This window comes from Zingiber officinale, chromosome 4B, assembly GCF_018446385.1.
Source record: "Zingiber officinale cultivar Zhangliang chromosome 4B, Zo_v1.1, whole genome shotgun sequence".
Taxonomy (NCBI): domain Eukaryota; kingdom Viridiplantae; phylum Streptophyta; class Magnoliopsida; order Zingiberales; family Zingiberaceae; genus Zingiber; species Zingiber officinale.
Window position 1 is genome coordinate 32435147 of NC_055993.1, and position 19635 is coordinate 32454781.

The following is a 19635-nucleotide window of genomic DNA, read 5'->3' on the forward strand; positions in this document are numbered from 1 at the left end:
TTTGATTGATTAAGAATATAATTGTTGTATTTATTTACATTAGTTATTTTTAATTTAATTTATATTTTTTCTTTGTAATATTATTTTAATGATAATTGCCTACTCCACCTATAATCTAGGTGCTAGGCAGTTGGTTGACTAGCTACCACCTAGGTGATAGGCAATGGATCAACCAACTATCACCGAGGTGCTAGCAATTGACTAACCAACTAATGCTTAGGTGTTAGGTAATGGGTCGACCTTCATGTACAAATCCAGATTGATTTTAGTTACCTTGGTCTCCTTAATTTTTTTTCTGTCACTCTTTTCATGTTTTATAGTATGATTTATTAGCTTAATGCCCCTAAAATTTGCATAATTTTGTACATTTTCTTTGTTTTTATAAATGAGACTAAAGTACTTACCTTTCATTGATCAAACATTTTTTTCATTTTCAGTATCAGGTTGAATAACTTCATAAGTCATTCAATATTCTACTTTCCTAGGTACTTTCATATCTCTATCGAAATATCATTCGGTCCAATCGCTTTTTTATTCTGCATCCCATTTAATGTCTATTCTACTTTTAAAAATTTAAATTCTATACTCCTCTAGCTACTTAAATTTCCTAAGCTAAGTTGGTCACTTAAATCTTTATTAAAAAGTTGATAAAAATGCCTCTTTCATCTTTCCTTTATTTTCTCATCCATTACTAATATCATATTAGATTCATCTTAATGGTTAAGATCCTTTGTTTTTCTCTCTTGATGTCTCTTTCTCCTTTTGTATCAAACTGTCGCTACAAGCGTATGAAAAGTTTTATTTTTAATTTCACTCATTGCTTTCTTAACCTCTTTTTTGATTATAAATGTTTTTTTTAAGTTTTCTTCATTCTCACAGGCACACTAGATTATATGCTATTTCTCCCCACTTTTTCCTATATTTCCTCATTTCATTACCAAAAAACAAATGATTAACCAGGTTGGGTAATGTCAAGCCTGGGTGACCGACCCTACCCCACGGAAGTTTACCATTAGCCACCAGTCCTCATTCCACTACCAAGATTCTTTATTTGGTGGTGTTCATCCTCTTAGTTCAGTGAGTAAGTTCTTGGCCTGCATTTTTAAATTTAATATCATCTTATCCCATGACGTATTCAAGTCGTCATTTATGTATTTTTAATATTTGTGTTTCTACCCTTTTCTTAAAAATACTTTGCTTCCCATTCTTAACTACCATCGCTTGATCCAGCCATGCATGTTTTTCTTCTACAAATATTATACTTAAGGCGCGTATGTAATACCACTAACCTATGTTCTTTTTCTACAAATATTATACTTAAAGCGTGTATTTAATACTACTAACCTATGTTGAGTTAAGTTTTCTCAAAGGATGACCTTGCAATCTTTATAGTTTTTTTTTCTCTTCTTGACCATAAGTAAATTAATTTTCTATTTATTATTAACTTTTTTGAACGTAACTTTATGCTCTCTCTTCTTGTAAAATATATTAACTATTATAAGTTCATATATTATTGCAAAATTCATTATAGTTTTTCCTTCTTTATTTCTTATTCCAAAATTAGCATCCTATCATATTCCTCATTTCTTTCTTTTACATGCTCATTTAAATCTCCTTTTAAAATCATTTCGATTGTTGAAATTTTTTGTACTATCTCATTAACCTATATTTGGTGTCTTTATCAAATTATACTTGAAGTTTCTTTTACTATCACTATTTTGAGAGTTATGATCTTATCCTTCTTTCTAACTGCTATTATTTTGTCCCTTAACGAACTATCTACAATAATATTTTCTCTATTTCTTGTTTTACTATTTCTATTATAACTTAAAACTGAGTTCTCTATCATTTTTATCTTTTATCATACCTATTTTGTCTCTTGTAAACAGAAAATATTAATTATTCTCATAATCATCATATTTACTACCTCCATTATTTTGCTAGTATGTATTCATACTCTCCATGTTCCAAATTTAATATAATTGGTATTCTTATGTTTTATCTTATTCAACTTAAGGTGCATATAGTTAATATTACGTCCAAGTTCTTATGGAGATGTAACAGTACTTACTGAGACATTGCAATCAAATCCTACAATGCATTCCTTCTGGAGAACAACCTAGTAATAGTATTATTATAATAGTTTGGTAGATCCATATATAACATTTGCTTATGTTTTACGGTGATTGACAACCTAACGCAACTCTCATTTACTTGGGCTCGAGACCGGCCATGGTGGAGTTTATTCACCGTGGATGAAGTTAATGTAATCATATTAATCAACAAATATAAATAACATGTATTAGCAATGCAATTAACTATTAAATAAACAACTAATGTCAAGGAAAACTTAACTAAAAGATACAACTTATACAAATTAAAAGTAACCTTATTATTAATTCAATTGAACATATATTGAAATCATATTAGCATGATATAATATCAAAATCATATCTGGTTAGAGAGTGCATAGTTTGAAATTTTAAACTTTGAGAAGTACAAGAAAAAGGAAAACAATAAGAAGTGAGCCATCAATGGGAGGTAAGAAAGGCCCAACAACGACATCTCACAAATCAACTTACACCATTCACAATTTCACTTGCTCCCTTCACCCGTTACAGGAATTGTAATAAAAGCCTCTGATTGAGGAAGAGACTCGTGAGGAACTGTGGAATATGCTTGCCATGGTGGGTGGAATAAGTTTTGCTTGTGTTGACCTACTATGAATGAATTTTAAACTTCATTTACACTATTCTTAGACAAATGAAGAAGAAAAGGGCAAGGTTTAAAATTTAGACCCGTGCCGAGGTTTCGGTCCCAGACCAGAACGATACAGTTTTGGTATCGTATCGTGCCGTGCCGATACTGTTTCGGTATTTTTTTATTTATATATAGTAATTATTAGATAAATTTGTTTATTGTGTATAATTTAAAAATAAGTTGTACATTAATTTTATATAAATTCTCAATTTTTGAATAATTTAATATTGTTAGAAAAAAAATTAAATATAGTTTTCTTAAAAAAAAATTGATCTACAATAACTTGAATTAAAATTGATACATCATAATATGTTACCTTATTAATACCAAAAAGAGTGGCATGAATCAGATGGAAGCATTGGTTCTTGCAACATTCTGCTTATGTCAACTTCATAGTTCTCCAACGCTCAGATTAAATAATCATCCCATAATATGCAATATTGTTATTGATTTCTCCACATGTCCATCAGCGTGTCTCGATTCATCACTAGATGTTGGATTTGAATTGGAACTACCAAAATTGGAATGGGTACATGTACAGACACATGATAAGGATAAGTACACGTCCCGAGTTCTGGTATGATGGATCATCATATGATGCATTGGAGTTATAAATAAAAGATTGTGAGTATGATGAACTTGACCAGAATCAATCTCAGCTAAACTCTCCCGTATATCTTGATAATTATGAACTTTCTTTTGTTTGTCACCCTTATATCGACGTTGATATTGAATAACACTATTTCTAGCTCCATGATCATAATCTTGAGTTGCATGTGTGTAATCTATCTCACATGTCCATGGCTCCGGTGCTAGAGTAGGGAGAATATAATTTTTACCACTGGATGTATCACCACTGTTATCACTTACATGAGTACTTGCACTGCTATCAACATCACTATCCTCATTTCGAACTTCTCGTCAGACTACAGTGTTAGAAGGTGATGATGTTTCATCACTGTTATTATGTTCTTGTCTGTGTAGCACGGGCACTTGTAGGTTTATTTCCAAGTGTTGGACACGGACACGACACAGACACGGACACGACATGCAAATACGCGTGTTGGATACGACAAAATTCGTGTCATTGACTTTTTTAAAGTTTGACCAGTCGGATACGATTAGGATACGACTAAGACACGGATGAGACACGCTTCCGGATATGTTTGGGCTCAAATGTAAAAAATTAAAAGTTATAAGGATTAAATTGAAAAATAATAAATTTATAAGGATTGATTAATAAAAAAATTAAAATGAATTTGGCATAACAAAAGCCTAAATTCTTGTCTTCGGTCTTTTGTTGCTCCTGATTATTTCCTCCCTGCTCTCGCCGCTGCAAACATCGCAACTGATAGCTTTTGCAAACCTCGCCTTCTGCTTGCCTCGTCGCCTGCTCGCCTCACCGCCTGCTCGCCTTTGCTCGCCTCACCTGCTCGCCTCACCACTACTCGCCGCCGCCCTCTAGTTTCTTGCAAGTTTACCTTTCTGTTTTTTCTTCTGAAATCACTGTTCTGAACTTGTTATTGCTTTTTCGTTTTTCTTTCTTTTGAAAAAGAACTGTACATCCACGAGACCTTTCTCATAGCAGTTATAACACTGCACATTTTGGTTCGGGCTTCCCGTGCAGTGTGCAGATAGTGCAATGGTCAATGGAACAACACTTTTTTAATTTGTTACGCCAAAAGAAAAATATTGTACAGTAGTGAGTAGAATGTTGGAAAGTCTATTGATCAATATGTTTATGTTATTTTCAACTTATTTCCATGGAAAGTTTTCAAAATGAGAGTGGACAGGAGGATATTGATGATTATTCTCCTTTGTGGAAATTTGTAACCAAGGTGGAAAAGGTAGTTGGAGGAGGAAATGCCACTTGATCATGCAATATATGTACTAAAGTGTGCAAAGGATCATATTCGAGGGTGAAAGCACACTGTTAAAACAAAAAGGGCTACAACTGTTACAATGGATCAAATGAAGCGTATGCAACAACTTGTGGATGATTCAGAATTGAGAAAGAAGAATTCTAAACCGAAGAAGTTTCGTTGCCTTCGTCATCTGCATCGTCAAACATGGCTTCAAAATCATCATTTAGTGGTCTGTGCAAAATGATGATCCAACTCTAACAAAGAAGAGGAAAGGATAACTTGACCCTCTTGAAAAAGCTTTAACTTGAGTGCTAGAGATGAGCTCCACTCTAAATTACGAGGCTCTTTTGCACGGGGCATTATCTTTCAATATTGCTAGGAATCCTCATTATGTTCATGCTATTAGTTTGGCTACTCAACGAACGATTCCAGGTTATCTTCCACCTGGATACAATTTATTGAGAACTTCACTTCTTCAAAAAGAAAAAGCTCATATTGAAAAGCTGTTAGAGCCAACAAAAACTATTTGGAAACAAAAGGGGGTTAGTATTTGTAGTGATGGGTGGTCGGATGTGCAAAGAAGACCACTAATTAATACCATAGCCGTGTGTGAAAGTTGTCCTATGTTTTTGAAGGCGATAAATTTTGAAGGCGAGTACAAGGATAAAATTTTCATCTCTAAGTTGCTCATTAATGCTATAAATGAAGTGGGACATCAGAATGTTGTCCAAGTGGTCACAGATAATGCTCCTGTTTGCAAAATTGTTGGGTTACTCGTTGAGGCAAAGTATCCACACCTATTTTGGACTCTTTGTGTTGTGCACATATTGAATCTTGCTTTGAAGAATATTTGTGCACCGACTGACTCTCTACGAAACAAAGAAGCCTTTGATGAGTGCAAGTGGATAGCAGAAGTAGCAAATGATGCTTCAATGATCAAGAATTTTATCCTGAATCACAATATGAGATTATCGATGTTCAACGATAACTCAAACTTGAAGATGCTCACTTGCGGATACTCGATTTGCTTCCACGATCATTACGCTTAAAAGGTTTGGACAAATCAAGAAATGTCTTGAAAACATGGTGATTAGTGAAAGATGGGATGTGTACAAGGAGGATGATGTAGTGAAGGCCAAAGTAGTGAAGTACTATATATTGGATGATCTATTTTGGCAAAAGATTGATTATATACTTGCTTTCACAAGTCTGATTTATGAGATACTAAGGAAAATGGACACCGATCAATCTTGTCTTCATTTAGTCTATGAGTGGTGGGATGAAATGATAGAGAAAATGAGAGTTGCTATCTCAAAGGGGGCTCATGGTGAAGATTCAAAGTTTTATGTGATTGTTCATAATATTCTGATGGACCGATGGAATAAAAGCAATACATCTCTACATTATTTGGTGCATTCTTTGAATCCAAGGTAAAGCTCTAAAAAATTTTACTTTCTAAGTTTTAGCAAATTAGAAATATTAGTTTATGATTGATGTTAAACTAATAAACTATCAATCTTTTTATATAGGTATTATAGCCATGAGTGGCTCCAAGAATTTCCCAATCGTCTTCCTCCTCATAGGGACATCGAAGTTTCAAGGGAAAGGAAAAAGTGCATTGAAAGATATTACTCCAATTCATCCGAACGAAGAAGTGTCAATGAGGAGTTTGCCACTTTTTCAGCTGCCATTGATGATTTTTTTTGATAATGATGCAATGCGTGATCGAGGTTTGATGTCTCTAATTAAGTGGTGGGTTATCCATGGTGCTTCTGCACCAACTCTTCAAAGTTTAGCTTTAAAGCTACTTGGACAACCATCTTCTTCTTCTTGTTGTGGGAGAAATTGGAGTACCTACAATTTCATATACTCATTGAAGAGGAACAAGATAACACCACAAAGAGCGGAAGATTTGGTATATGTTCACTATAATCTTCGTCTTTTATCTAGGAGGAGTCCACATTATAACGAAGGAGAAAGTAAGATGTGGGATGTTGGAGCAGATGGATTTGATTCCATGGACATGGAGGGTGCTGCTATCCTTGAAATTGTCAATTTGTCTCTTGATTAACCTAAGTTGGAGTCAGTCTTATTTACTGACGAAGGCGGTGTTGGTGATGAGACAGATATGGATGTTTAATTTTTTTTTAACTTGTTTAATATGGATTTAGTGTTTTATATTTTGTTATGTTTACTTTTTATTTATAATGGATATTATGATTGATGTAATATGGTTTTCTATTCTAGGATTTTTAATTATATATATATATATATATATATAATTGCCGTATTCTAGCCGTATCGTGTCTTATATTTTCAAAAAATTTCGTATCGTCGTATCCGTGTCATGTCCGATACGATACCCGTACCCGTATCCATGCTACATAGGTTCTTGCTCATCAATTGCATCGAGTGGATTTCTCTAATTCTCAATTGACCTCTTCCTGTAAAAGTAGGAGGTTTGCCTTTTTCTTTCTTTTTAGTAAAAATTGCAGGAGCTTTTCCTTTGCCTTTATCTATGGACTTTGGTTGGGTTTGGGGTTGGGATGTTTGAAAACGTTTAGATCGAGATCTATAAAATCAAAATTCTTGATCAAAAGCTTCATCTATCTCCTCTAGTTTGTATTTTTTCAATCTGTTGAGTAAGAAATTGAGATGGTCGTGGTGGGTCTCCTGCTTCATCAAGTAATGAATTCTCAGCCTCAACAGCGCTCCACCAATCTATCATTGGATCATTCTCAAATGGGTTTACATCACCGTACTCTTGTTCTTCATTCTCCTCTGTTATTGCTCTTAGTTGAAGACGCATATTATAATGAACGTAGACCATCTTCTCCAAGCAACGATAAGAAAGACGATTTCATACTTTTGTATGAATGAGGGAGAAAGTTGACCAATTTCTTTCATAACCACTTGAAGACGTTCATTTTCAAATTTGTACTACAATTTGAAAATGAACGTACTACAATAAAATTCGTACTACAATCTTTTTCAAATTTGGAGTTGATCCTCCATATTGTAACCACCACTCAGTTGTAAAATAAATAAGAATAAAATTGAAATAGTATTTATATTTGTTGACAGTAATTAGTAATAATTTTTACTATATTTACCTGCATTCATTTTGGATCTACATGACACTGCAATAGGATCGCTAAATGAACCCCTCTCGAAATAATTGACTTTCATTAATAGTCTCAGCAATTAATTTTCTATTTGTATGTAGTCTTGATATTATATGTCTGAGGGCCACTAATAAATCATCATTTTTAATAAGATTATAACGGTATTTATATGTCGGATTGAGATAATAACCTATAATAATTAAACATATATAATTATTAATAACAATATTAAAAATTCTTTATCATTAAAAAATACGTACCGACCAAATGAATAGATTTTCCCATTTGATCGTCCCATCTTGTAGTGATTATATTAATGTAATGTTGATACTTGGTCGGTGATTGTAGACACTTCTTGATTTCCTCTTTTGCTTTATGAATTAGGCGGTAAACGTTGTCCATTTGTGGCTTCTTATCCATATCAACTTTACGTAGAATAACGTACAATGGTTCTATTGCTATAAGAATATATGTGATATAGTTCCAAAATTTGACAGATATAATAATTTTTTTGCACCTCCTTACCTTCGGTCGTGTTAGAATATCGAGAGGCTTCCCAATCAATCTGACTTTTTTCTGATTCAACGATTTTAACAGGAGAAAGTGAGTAGCAAATCTAGTCGCTTCTGGTCATAGAATCTCCCCATCAATAAATTTTCCTCATTAATCCATGAACCCAATGATGATTATAGAGGAATTTTGTTATAGATTGTCCTTTTTTAACTACCTTCATTATATCAAGCTTATTGATATCTGCCATTATCAAATCGATATAGTGTGCTGCGCATGGTGTCCAAAATAATGTTTGATACTTTTGCTCTAATAACTCTCCAACCCTTTTAAAGTTGGCACCATTATCTGTAATCACCTGTACTATATGTTCTGCACTTATCTCGTGAACTACACTATCCATCAAACGATATATGTAGGGTGCATCATGATAGTCTGTAGTTGCATCAATAGATTTATGAAATATCACATTTCTATTGCAGTATAGTAGAAAGTTGATAATGCTCATCCATGTATGTAACCCCATATAAGCTCCATTGCTTCTTGCATGATAGGATCTAAGTCTTGATCTCCTCCACTTGTTCATCTAAATATGGACCAACAATTTCATATGTAGGAGGTTGAATATGAGGACCAGATTTTTAGATGTTGGACACCATGCTACGGTAGTATGTGTTGTTTGCTGCATTAGGGGGAATATGATTAAAATGGAAAAAAAAACTTAGCAATACTTTTACCGATTGATTTCTTCTTATCTTTTGAATATGCATCATTAATCCTAGTCTGTTTGCTAGCTTGGTCTGGGAATGCTAGTGGATCAATATCAGCAATATCAACTACATGTATTCCTCTCATAGAAGGAAAAAAATAACCAATATCACCTTGTGTTGAAGTAATACGAACACTTGCACTCCTTCCTAATGTTGCTGCAGTAGTTGAGCCACTTCCATTGACACTAGAGCCACTTCTATGTCGCATATTTTGCTCATAGTCATATTGAGTTCGAGAGGCACTAAGAGCTGCTAAAAAGTCTTCATCATTTGGAATTTCACCACGGCTTTCCATTTCATCATACATTGCTTCTTTAGAGCTTCGGCTATTTACAAGTTCACACTGTTGGTGTTGTTTATACTTTAATATTTGTTTGCCATCAAGTTCCTTTTTCATTGCACGACGAACTTCTTGAGAAACTTTTAGACAATTAGAAATATTCGGATATCCACAAGCAAGATGTTGTTTTAGGCATGTGACCCCATCGCCACATCCAATCATATTGTAATGTAAACATTGCCAATGGAATCGATTTTCTAATCGACACGCGTGTCTCCAAGTTGGATCATGAGATTGTTGTTTTGGTGTCATTGCCTATGCATTATATAAAAATTATGAATAATACACATTTTCAGGTAATGGTCATCATTTTATAATATCAAGAATGTATTTATCATTGTGTATTTATAAATTAAGTATATAAACTATAAAGAGCAATTTCTGAAATTTGAAACAATTTTCTAAAAATATTAATTCATCTTTCTCAATTTAGAATGATCAGAATTACACAAGATTATAAGTATTTTATTAGAAATCATAAACTTGACTGCATACAAATTTTCCTAAACATATCAAGTAAAAACATTCTCAGACAAAAATATATATGATGAAACATTTTGTTTTGACAAAAATATATATATTTATATGTTGAGGAAGCAGGAATCATAAAAGTATAAAAATTAAATATGTTAATATTCATAGATTAAAATTTTAAATTAATTCTAAAATAAAAAATATTATCTATAATAAATATATAAATTAACATAAAAATATTATTATATATATAATAATTATACTAATTAATTAATTAATTATTATTTGTACAAAATATAAAATAACAAAAATATCAGAATATAAATTTAATATATTAGATTTTTTTAGAATTTTTAAATTTTTTTTAGAATATTTTTAAATGAAATTTAAAAGAATAAAAAAATATTAAAATATATATCTGAATTTTTATAATTTTTTTGAATTTATAAATTTCATTTAAAAATTCAAAAAAATTATTAAAATATAAATCTGATTCATTATAATTTTTTAAAATTTTTAAATGCAATTTAAAACATTAAAAAATAATTTTTCAAAATATTAATTAAAATTAAAATTTTAATTTTAATTATATATTTTTATATATTTTATTGGGATAGTTTAATTAGAGTTTATAAAAGCTTGTTTGAAATATCACACTTCCTTGAGAATTGTTTAAATTAATTAAATCTAAAATTTAATTTATTTTTAAAAACTACGGCACGCAGCGCGCATCGCCTCGCCTCCTCGCTGTGGCCTTTTCTTGCCGCTGCGCGCCTTGGCTCGTCACTGCTCGCCTCGCCTGCTGATTGATCGCTCTCTAGTGCCTTTTTATAGATTTTTTTTACAGCGATTGATTAATCGCGGCAGAAGGAATCGAATCGATTCAATTCCTTCCGTCGCTCGTACAGAAGGAATCGATTCCTTATGTAATCGATCGCGTGATAGAAGGAATCGATTCGATTCCTTCTATCGCGATTAATCGATCGCGCCTACTGTTGTGGATGCGTGCGTATCATGCGCCAAAATTGTAGCTCGTCTGTCGTCAGTTTCGACCGAGCAGCGGAACGGTAAAAATTGTTCGTGCCTCCCGGTACGGAGTGATATTCGTTTCCTTGGAAAAGCGAATCATCGATGGGAGGGAAGGCCCAAGAACAACTAGTCTGCAAATCAACCTACTCCACTCACTTTCAGTGCAATTGCAACAGAACCTATGAACAACAGACACCTACTATTTAGGAACATGCTCATGAGGAACTACGGAAGATTTTTGCAAATCGACCTCCTTCCTTTGCCCTTATACTGAGAGTACTAAAGCTTCTTGTGTGCAACTCAAGGATTTTAATCTTGTGCCGGCTGCCGGTCGGTACCGCAAACGTGAGGCTGTCACAATTTTAATAATATATAATGAGCATTTCAAATTATAACTTAATAATAAGCATCTATAATAATCAAATATTTCTAAAAATATTTTTAATTAATATATTTTATATTTTAAAAAGTGCCGAAATTGTATCAACACGACACGACATGGCACGATATGGTACTGAACTATATATCATTCCGATAATATATTGAAACTTTGACACAACTAAAAATTTTAAACCTTGGTGCTATTAGACAGGTAGAATAAGTTTTTGGTTATCACATCAGCTTCTTGCATGCTAGTCTACATGCGAAATAAGTTTCACTTGTGCTGACCAGAATAAAATGAAATTAAAACCTTAATTTATACCTTTCTTAGACAGTTGAAAAACTAAGAAGTTACTATATTCATTCATCTACAACATCTTCCTCTTTGGCTGTTCAATTTTATGCATGAATTGTTTAACATTTTCTTTTTTCCAAATGAAACATCCTGCCATCTTTCATGACCACATAAGCCACTTGTACTGGTCTTCTGAGGGTTAAGAGATTTTAGAGCGCCAAAAGTGGATTGAACAGAAATACCAGAAAAAGGGGGAAATGCTTAAACCGATCTCAGCTTGTCATTCTAGCCATTTAAACCCCAAGATAAACATTGGTGTTTTTGTTGACAACGAGCAGCCATGGTTCCAGTTGACAATAGAAGTCATTGGAGTTAGTGCCAAACTTGGTATCATCTGACCACATTGGTAAGTGGGACATGTTATGTGGGATGAACTGTTCCATATTCCTTATGCTGGAACTTCATTTGACTGGTATGAGCACCAGTCAACAAAAGAAAATTTAATCCTTGTGTTCATCAATGCCTACATGTTATGATTGTGCCATGCAACAACGCATCCATATATGACAATAAGAAATTGACAGACGTTTCTGAGCGCTGGGCTAGTAAATTCGATTTTTTCATTTGATGTTGCAGGTATATTATTATTATCCATTTTCTGCTGTCTCTGATCCTGGGAAACTCTACAATGATCTTAGATGGAATCTTAGTAGACCCCAAGGTTTTGAGGCAGTGATGCGGGTTAGATGCAGCCAGGTAAAGTATCTGGCTTCCAAAGTATTTTGGAGATTGAATGAATGCTATCATTAGTTTTCATGTTAATTATTTATAAGTTTTATTTTACATTTTGTTAGGGCCTTCAAGTTCAGGAATATGCTGGAAGCTTTTGCAAGCGCATTCCCACTGATATTGATCTTCCTGCAGTAAGTTCCTCTGAAATACAATAAGTGATAGTTAACTTTGCCATGCCTAAAAGCACTGTAGGAGAGGCTTCCTAATGCAGTGCTCTGGTAACATGAAAACCTTTTTTCAATTACGAAATTACTGAGATTAAAACTTGGAAATATAGAGCCATAAATAGAAACTACCAAATAAAATTTATTAAATTTCATTAATAGTTATGAACTAATTGAAATTCTGCACTATAAGGGATTGATTTTATGACTTCAATTGATCGAAATATGTTGCAACGGTAAAGTTGTTGCTTTGTGACCAAAATGTCACGGGTTCGAATCCTAGAAATAGCCTCTTGCAAAAAGCAGGGTAAGGCTGCGTACAATGGATCTTTCCCCGGGACCCCGCATAGCGGGAGCTTCGTGCACCAGGCTGCCTTTTTTTTCCTTCTTATTTCTTTTTGAACCCGCATGCTCTTAAAAAAAGAGCTGTCTGCTATTTCAAAACCCAATTTTTTGTTGTCAATCCAGTGTTCTGGATCATAATATAGATCGATACTGAAACAACTCTGTTCCGATGTGGATCTGGATCACTCAGCTATTATGGAACAGCATATCCGGCTTGCTGGAAATTCCATTATTTAACTCTGCTTGCATAATGCCTTGACATGGAGGGTGATATCTGTCCTTATTCAACGCACTGATAACTGCCTACCTCCTAAACCATTGGAGTACATTGATGACATGTAGTTATGGTACTGCATATCTGGCTTGATGAAAATTCCATTATTTAACTCTGCTTGCATAATGACTTGAAATGGAGCGTACATTGATGATATATGCCAGTTATTGTGTTTGCATCTACACATTAATCTGATACAAAAATACCTATGTGTCACAGATAGACTGCGATAAAACTATAATGGTTACTTTCAAATATGATGATAAGTTCCAGGAGAATTCAGAATGTGCCTTTCAGGTATGCAGCAGTCTATGCCTTCCCAAGATATTTTAATAGGGACCTTTCTCTTATTTCCAATTTAAGTTTGCCTTGGCTTTGCAATTGATCTTGTCAGTCATGACTGTACTTATGATTCTTTATGCAGTGTGCACTTCTTTACACTACTGTGTATGGTCAAAGAAGAATTAAAGTTATAAACCTCTCCCTTCCTTGCACTAGCATGCTTAGCAATCTTTTCCGTACAGCTGACTTGGATACCCAGTTTGCCTGTATCCTCAAGCAAGGTAGAATATGCTTTTATTTATTTTATATTTTCTCCTCCTTTTAAGCCTTCTTCTATATAACTTGCTAGTCTTGGTCTACATGTATGCAACTTAAACTACTGTGTTTCTGTTTGTTTTGTCACGTACTACAGGTCTATTCCATTTGAAAACTGGGAAGTATTTGAACTTTTTGCAGTGTTTGATTTTTAAAAAATTTAAACAATTATTTTGATGTCTGGAATTTGTAGCGGCAAGCAGCATCCTAGTGAACTCGCTTTCTCAAGTCCGTGAGCAGATCATAAACCTCTGCATCAACATCTTACATGCCTACCGTAAGTTTTGCGCGACAGTATCATCTTCAGGCCAGCTAATTCTTCCTGAAGCTCTGAAGCTATTGCCTCTCTATACGCTAGGTATGACCAAACTTATAGAAATATTTTTGCAGTGATACATCTATTCTTTAGCTGTAATGGTGTCTATATATTGCTAAGTATGGAATTTTGCTCTTGGGATTATTTGTTTTGCAGACTAATATATTAGTGTCATTAAATGTATTATTGCATGGATGATTGGCAAGGATGTTTTGGTGCCCATGTGAATAGAACTGTTGGATTTGCATGGAAATATTATTACAATAGCAAACAAGCTATGTCCCAACTATTGAGGGATGACTCTATGGATCTTATCATGCCATTAGACTCTTATGTAAGGCTGCTATATGGCAAGGCCATTTTGCTAGTAACAGTTTAGGTGTTCTGAATTAATTTTTATTATGTTAAATATAATTTTTGTTTCTATATCTCTTACTTCTAGTCTAATGGATTCAACTTGTAATTTCTTGGGTTTTCTTTGAATATAAGAATATATGATATTATATGTTTTAGAAACAACACATATCCATCTTAGCATTTTCATTTTGTTGTAAAAATGGAATTTTTTATTTCACACCCTCTCTCAAAGGATGCAACCATGATTACAAAATGTAAGGACCAGTCTAGTACGGGGCCGGAAGGATCGAAATGGAAATAATTTAAAAAAAATCAAAGATGAAACAACAATAAACAAACTTTATTCCATTAAGTAAGGTCGGCTATATCGATCCTCCTATGCCATTGGGTTTAATATATATATATATATATATAAATTATTCTATTTTATCATTGCTAATCAAGTATTATTTGATCTCGTCTTTCTCGATTAACAGTATTTGTCATAATCTCACGCCTAACTGAGCATTTATTAGCCACCCAACTACATGTCTATATCATTGAAACATGCCTCTTAAAGATTTGCCTCAATAGGTGCTTTGACTTTTCTTTCTAATGTTCTCATTTTTTATCGTGTCTATCCGCATCTAGACCTATCCACAGGTCAGGTCCAAATTGGACTTGGACTAGGTCAACGGGTCGGTTACTCGTTGACCCGGTTCAATGGGTTCAACCCATAACTAACCCGTCTTTACGGGTTGGATCCCAATGAACCGACGTGTTCAACCGCTAGTTCAACTATCAATTTGAACCGTCGGTTAACCACCGGTTCATTTGTATTTATTTAATATATATACATATTTTAATTTTAGTTTAGATTTTTTAAATTATAGCTTTTTATTTAATAATATTTATAGTATGGTTCAATATAAATTAACTCATTTATTTAAAATTTTCAATGTGGAACTATTCAACCTTTCTATTAAAGTTAATTTTTCAACCTATCTGCCTTGAATTCTCTAATGCGAGATTATTCTACCTTTATATTAAAGCTAATTTTCAACCTATTTGTCTTGAATTCTTTGATATGACACTATTTTATCTTTAACTTATTAAATTTATTAATCTTATTTGACTCTCTTAATTATTCTTTGGTCTTATTTTATCTTTTTATTCATTCAATATTGAGTTTATAAAAACTATTTGACTTGTATGATTTATCCAATAATAAATTTGCTAAGGGATATAATTTATTTAATAATAAAATTATATATATATAATGAAGACTATCATAAAATATACAAAATTAATGAAGACTATCATCACACTAAGAATTTAATGTAATATTCTTCTCTATTTATTTTGGCTTTTGACTTTTTGGAAGCTCAAACACTAATGATTGGACGAAAGTTAGGAAAATAATAAAAGACATGTAACTTTAAAATTTAAATGAATGAAGTAGAAGATTTTAATACCGAAATAACTAATGAACTACGTGGCTTTAATTCCCCCATACCCTATACGTAGACAATTTAAATAAGTACAATTTTATTTTTATTTTTATAAATTTATAATTTTTTAAAAGCAATAATAATAATCTTGAACCATCACTAACCAATGATAGTTTCAAACCATAACTTGGAAGGTTAAGGTTAATGGTCGACATTCTTGGAACCTTTTGAGTTGACGGTTTTGATTCTGAACCATGGTTGAGTTTATCCTCATCTCTACGATTTTCATTTTTTGCTTGTGTGCTCAATTTGTAGACTAATATAATATAACAAGTAGGTCGTCATTTTGTAAAATCTTCCTTTAAACTTTGGAGGTATTGTTCTGACACACTCTTCCATTTCAATCATGCTACTTGTATTTAACAATCCTAGATACTTGAAGCTCTTAGTTACCTTAACAATTACCTTGCTTGTCTACTCCTACTATTAAACTTAAATTGCGTATAATTATATTTTTATTCTAATCTTAGATTTTTTTTTTTTACTTTTAGTGTTTTCCGCTATGATTTGAGTTTAGTATTTACTTCGCATGTCTCATCAACTAAAACAATGCCATTTATAAACATCATGTAGAATGATAATGTGTCTTGGATGTATCCAATGAATTTGTGTATAACTAGTGTAAAAAGAAATGATTTAGAACTTATCTTTGTTTTCTTCATAAAAAACACTTCTGAGTCTTCACTCTCATCAGTACATTCTTGTACATATTTTTAATTTGCACTCTATTATAAGCTTTTTTTTGAGTCAATGATACCATATGTAAGTCTTGGTTTTTTTCAATACTTTTCAATCAATTGTTCAAGGTGTATAGCTTCTATCATTAATCTTTTAGGCATTAATTCAAATTGATTTTCGGTCACCTTGACCTTCTTCCGTTTTTTTATTATTCTTTTTCAAAATTTTATGGTATGATATATTAGCTTAATGCCCCTATAATTTGTACAATTTTATAAGTTTCTTTGTTTTTATAAGGGGATTAGAGTAGTTATCTCTACTTAGTCATTTCTTCGTTTTCAATATCAGATTGAATATAACTTCGTGAGTCAAATTCTCTGTCTTGTTAAGCACTTCCATCTCTATTGGAATATTATCAGGTGTAATACACTGATTTTCCATTTTGATTCTCATTTAGTATTCTACTTTCAAAATTCAAATATGACCATGATTACTATATAAGATACCTCCTCCAGGTGCTCCTTTTAAATAACACAATTTATTTTACAACTGCCTAATAATTAACTGTTGAAGAAGACATATACTGACTTATAATACTAATTAAATATGTAATATCTATGCAAGTCACTGTGAGATAATTAACTTTCCAACCAATCTTCTATATCTATTAGGATTTTCAAATAATTCACCATTTTTTGAGCTATCGATTGGAGTTATTGGGTGGTTTAACCCTTAATTTTCCCGTCTCAAACTAGAAGTCAAGTGCATATGAGATAAGAAGATTACTTTCTTACATCAGATTACCTCAACACCCAAGAAGTATTTATAAATCCCTAAATCTTTGGTATCACTATATGTAGAACACAGATAGACTTACATTTCTTCATTTCAAATTCCTTAATAATTTTCCAATACTTCTCCTAAGAAACAATGTTTAGTGGTTTTTCTATATAGACTTCCTTTTGAAGGTTACCATGTAGAAGTTTTTTGATGTCTAACTGATGTAAATGTCAATAATGAGTGGCTGCCATAGAAATAAATAACCAGACGGAAGTAAGTTTAGCAATAAGAGAAAGCATCCGAATAATCCACTTCATAGGTTTGGTCAATCTTTAGCAACAAGGTGGACTTTCAGTCGAGCAATAGACCCATCAAGATTGACTTTAGCTGTAAATCTCAATTCACATCCAATTGCCTTCTGCAAACCTTGCAGGTAATTTGACTAGGGTCCAAGTACCATTGTTATCCAAAGCATACATCTCTTCGATCAAAGCATTAGACTAACCGGGATGATATATAGCTTCATGAACAGTTTTAGAAAGGGATATAGAATTGAGAGATGCAATAGAGGAATACGAAGATGATGATAGGTGACTATAAAATATAAAAGAAAACATTAGATAAGTACATCGACGTTTACTTTTGTAAAGAGCAATTGTTAAATCATCACTTGAAATTGGATCCGCTGATGAAGAAGCCGACGCAAGACATGGATTAGGAGGAATATATCATCGAGAATAAACTTGCTAAATGGGAGACTAATAAGAATAGATTTAGTGGAATAAAAAATAGAAGATGTGATGGTATAGATTAACAAATCACATCCTCCCTCGACTAGGGCGATTGGTAGAGGGAAAGAAAGATGTGGTTTTAAGAAAAGTGATATTGGTGGACACCAAATACTTGCTAAGATTAGGACAGTAACATCTATATTTTTTTGAACTCGAGAATAACCGAGAAAAACACACTACGAGAACATAATGAGTCTCACAGTGAAGAATGGATGATGGCATACGATTAATTAGAAAGTGAGTTGTTGACACTGCGCCCAAAACTATTTTTAGGAACTTGCATTTGAAATAATAAAGCTCTTGTAGTTTTAATGTATATATTCTACACGATAGGTCTGAAGGAGAATGCCATTTGAGTTATGTAAGTTTGAAAAGTTATGATAAGCATTACTTAGCATTATCACTTCGTAATATTTATACAGAAATATTTTAAAAGGCAAAGAAATAAAAGAATAATTCAAAATGACTTTTCATCAGACATAACCATGTCATGCGAGAATAATCATCAACAAAAGTAATGAAATACTTAAAACCAGTTTGAGATATAACATAATAGGACAAGGTGGTTCCCAAACATTTGAATGAACTAATTCAAAAGAGGCACTAGCTATTGACTCTTAGACTTGAATTAAGACGATGATGTTTAGCAAATTCACACATCTAATGAGGATAGACTGTAAAATTGAGAATAAAGTTTCTTCAATACTAGTAATAAAGGATGATCCAAGTGACAATGTACTTGAATGGGGGTGATTATTCCAAAACAAATGATGGACTTTGGTACTTGTTTATCAGGGATATAGAGGTCACTCATATCCTTTACCAATAATCTTCTTCATCATAAGATCCTGAAATAGATAATAATGAGACACAACGGTTAAGAGTATACGTGAGTTTACTTACAAAAGTTAAATTAAAAGACAACTAAGGTAAGTTTAAGACCGTGTAAAAATTGAAGGAGTTGGAGTAATTGTGTCAAACCCAAGAACATGAGATTGACCCATCTACTAAAGTATTAGTAGATGTAGAAGTATGTGATTGAAAAGTAAAGAGCATATTAGAACACCATATGATCTTTGAAACTAAAATCAATGACCCGTTTGGAGGATGAGGAAACAAGACATATTTGGTTTACCTAACTCAATGAGGACAGTAACCACTATGGATGGAGATTTTAATGATTCTTGGTATTATAAGAATTTGGCATATTCATGAGTAAATCATGACAAATCTTAGAAATATCATTTCTAGATTGGTCGACTATGTTTTCTTATTTTGCAATTTATTGCAAGTGTGTTTTATATGTCCTAGCTTATGACTATAGTGACAAACAATTCCTCCTAATTCATGTCCTCGAGTAATAAAATTTCTATCATAGTCACTTGACCCCACTCCTTTTCCACCTATGTTGCTGTATTCCAGATTCAGATATCTTATTTTGACTAACAAGAGCACTACTAGGTTTGAACACAGCAATACGTAACTGAAACGAAGCATAACAA

General features: G+C 32.7%; 1 protein-coding gene across 1 annotated transcript in view; it reads left to right on the plus strand.

The window, feature by feature from the left end:
* The window catches only part of LOC121978185 (protein transport protein Sec24-like At4g32640), a 72578-nt gene that overhangs the window by 47144 nt on the left and 5799 nt on the right, over window positions 1–19635 (plus strand). The window contains exons 15-19 of the mRNA XM_042530561.1: window positions 12186–12305; window positions 12404–12472; window positions 13344–13421; window positions 13549–13687; window positions 13915–14079. Of these exons, the coding sequence (XP_042386495.1) occupies window positions 12186–12305; window positions 12404–12472; window positions 13344–13421; window positions 13549–13687; window positions 13915–14079 (571 nt within the window). The remainder of the gene's footprint in view (window positions 1–12185; window positions 12306–12403; window positions 12473–13343; window positions 13422–13548; window positions 13688–13914; window positions 14080–19635) is intronic.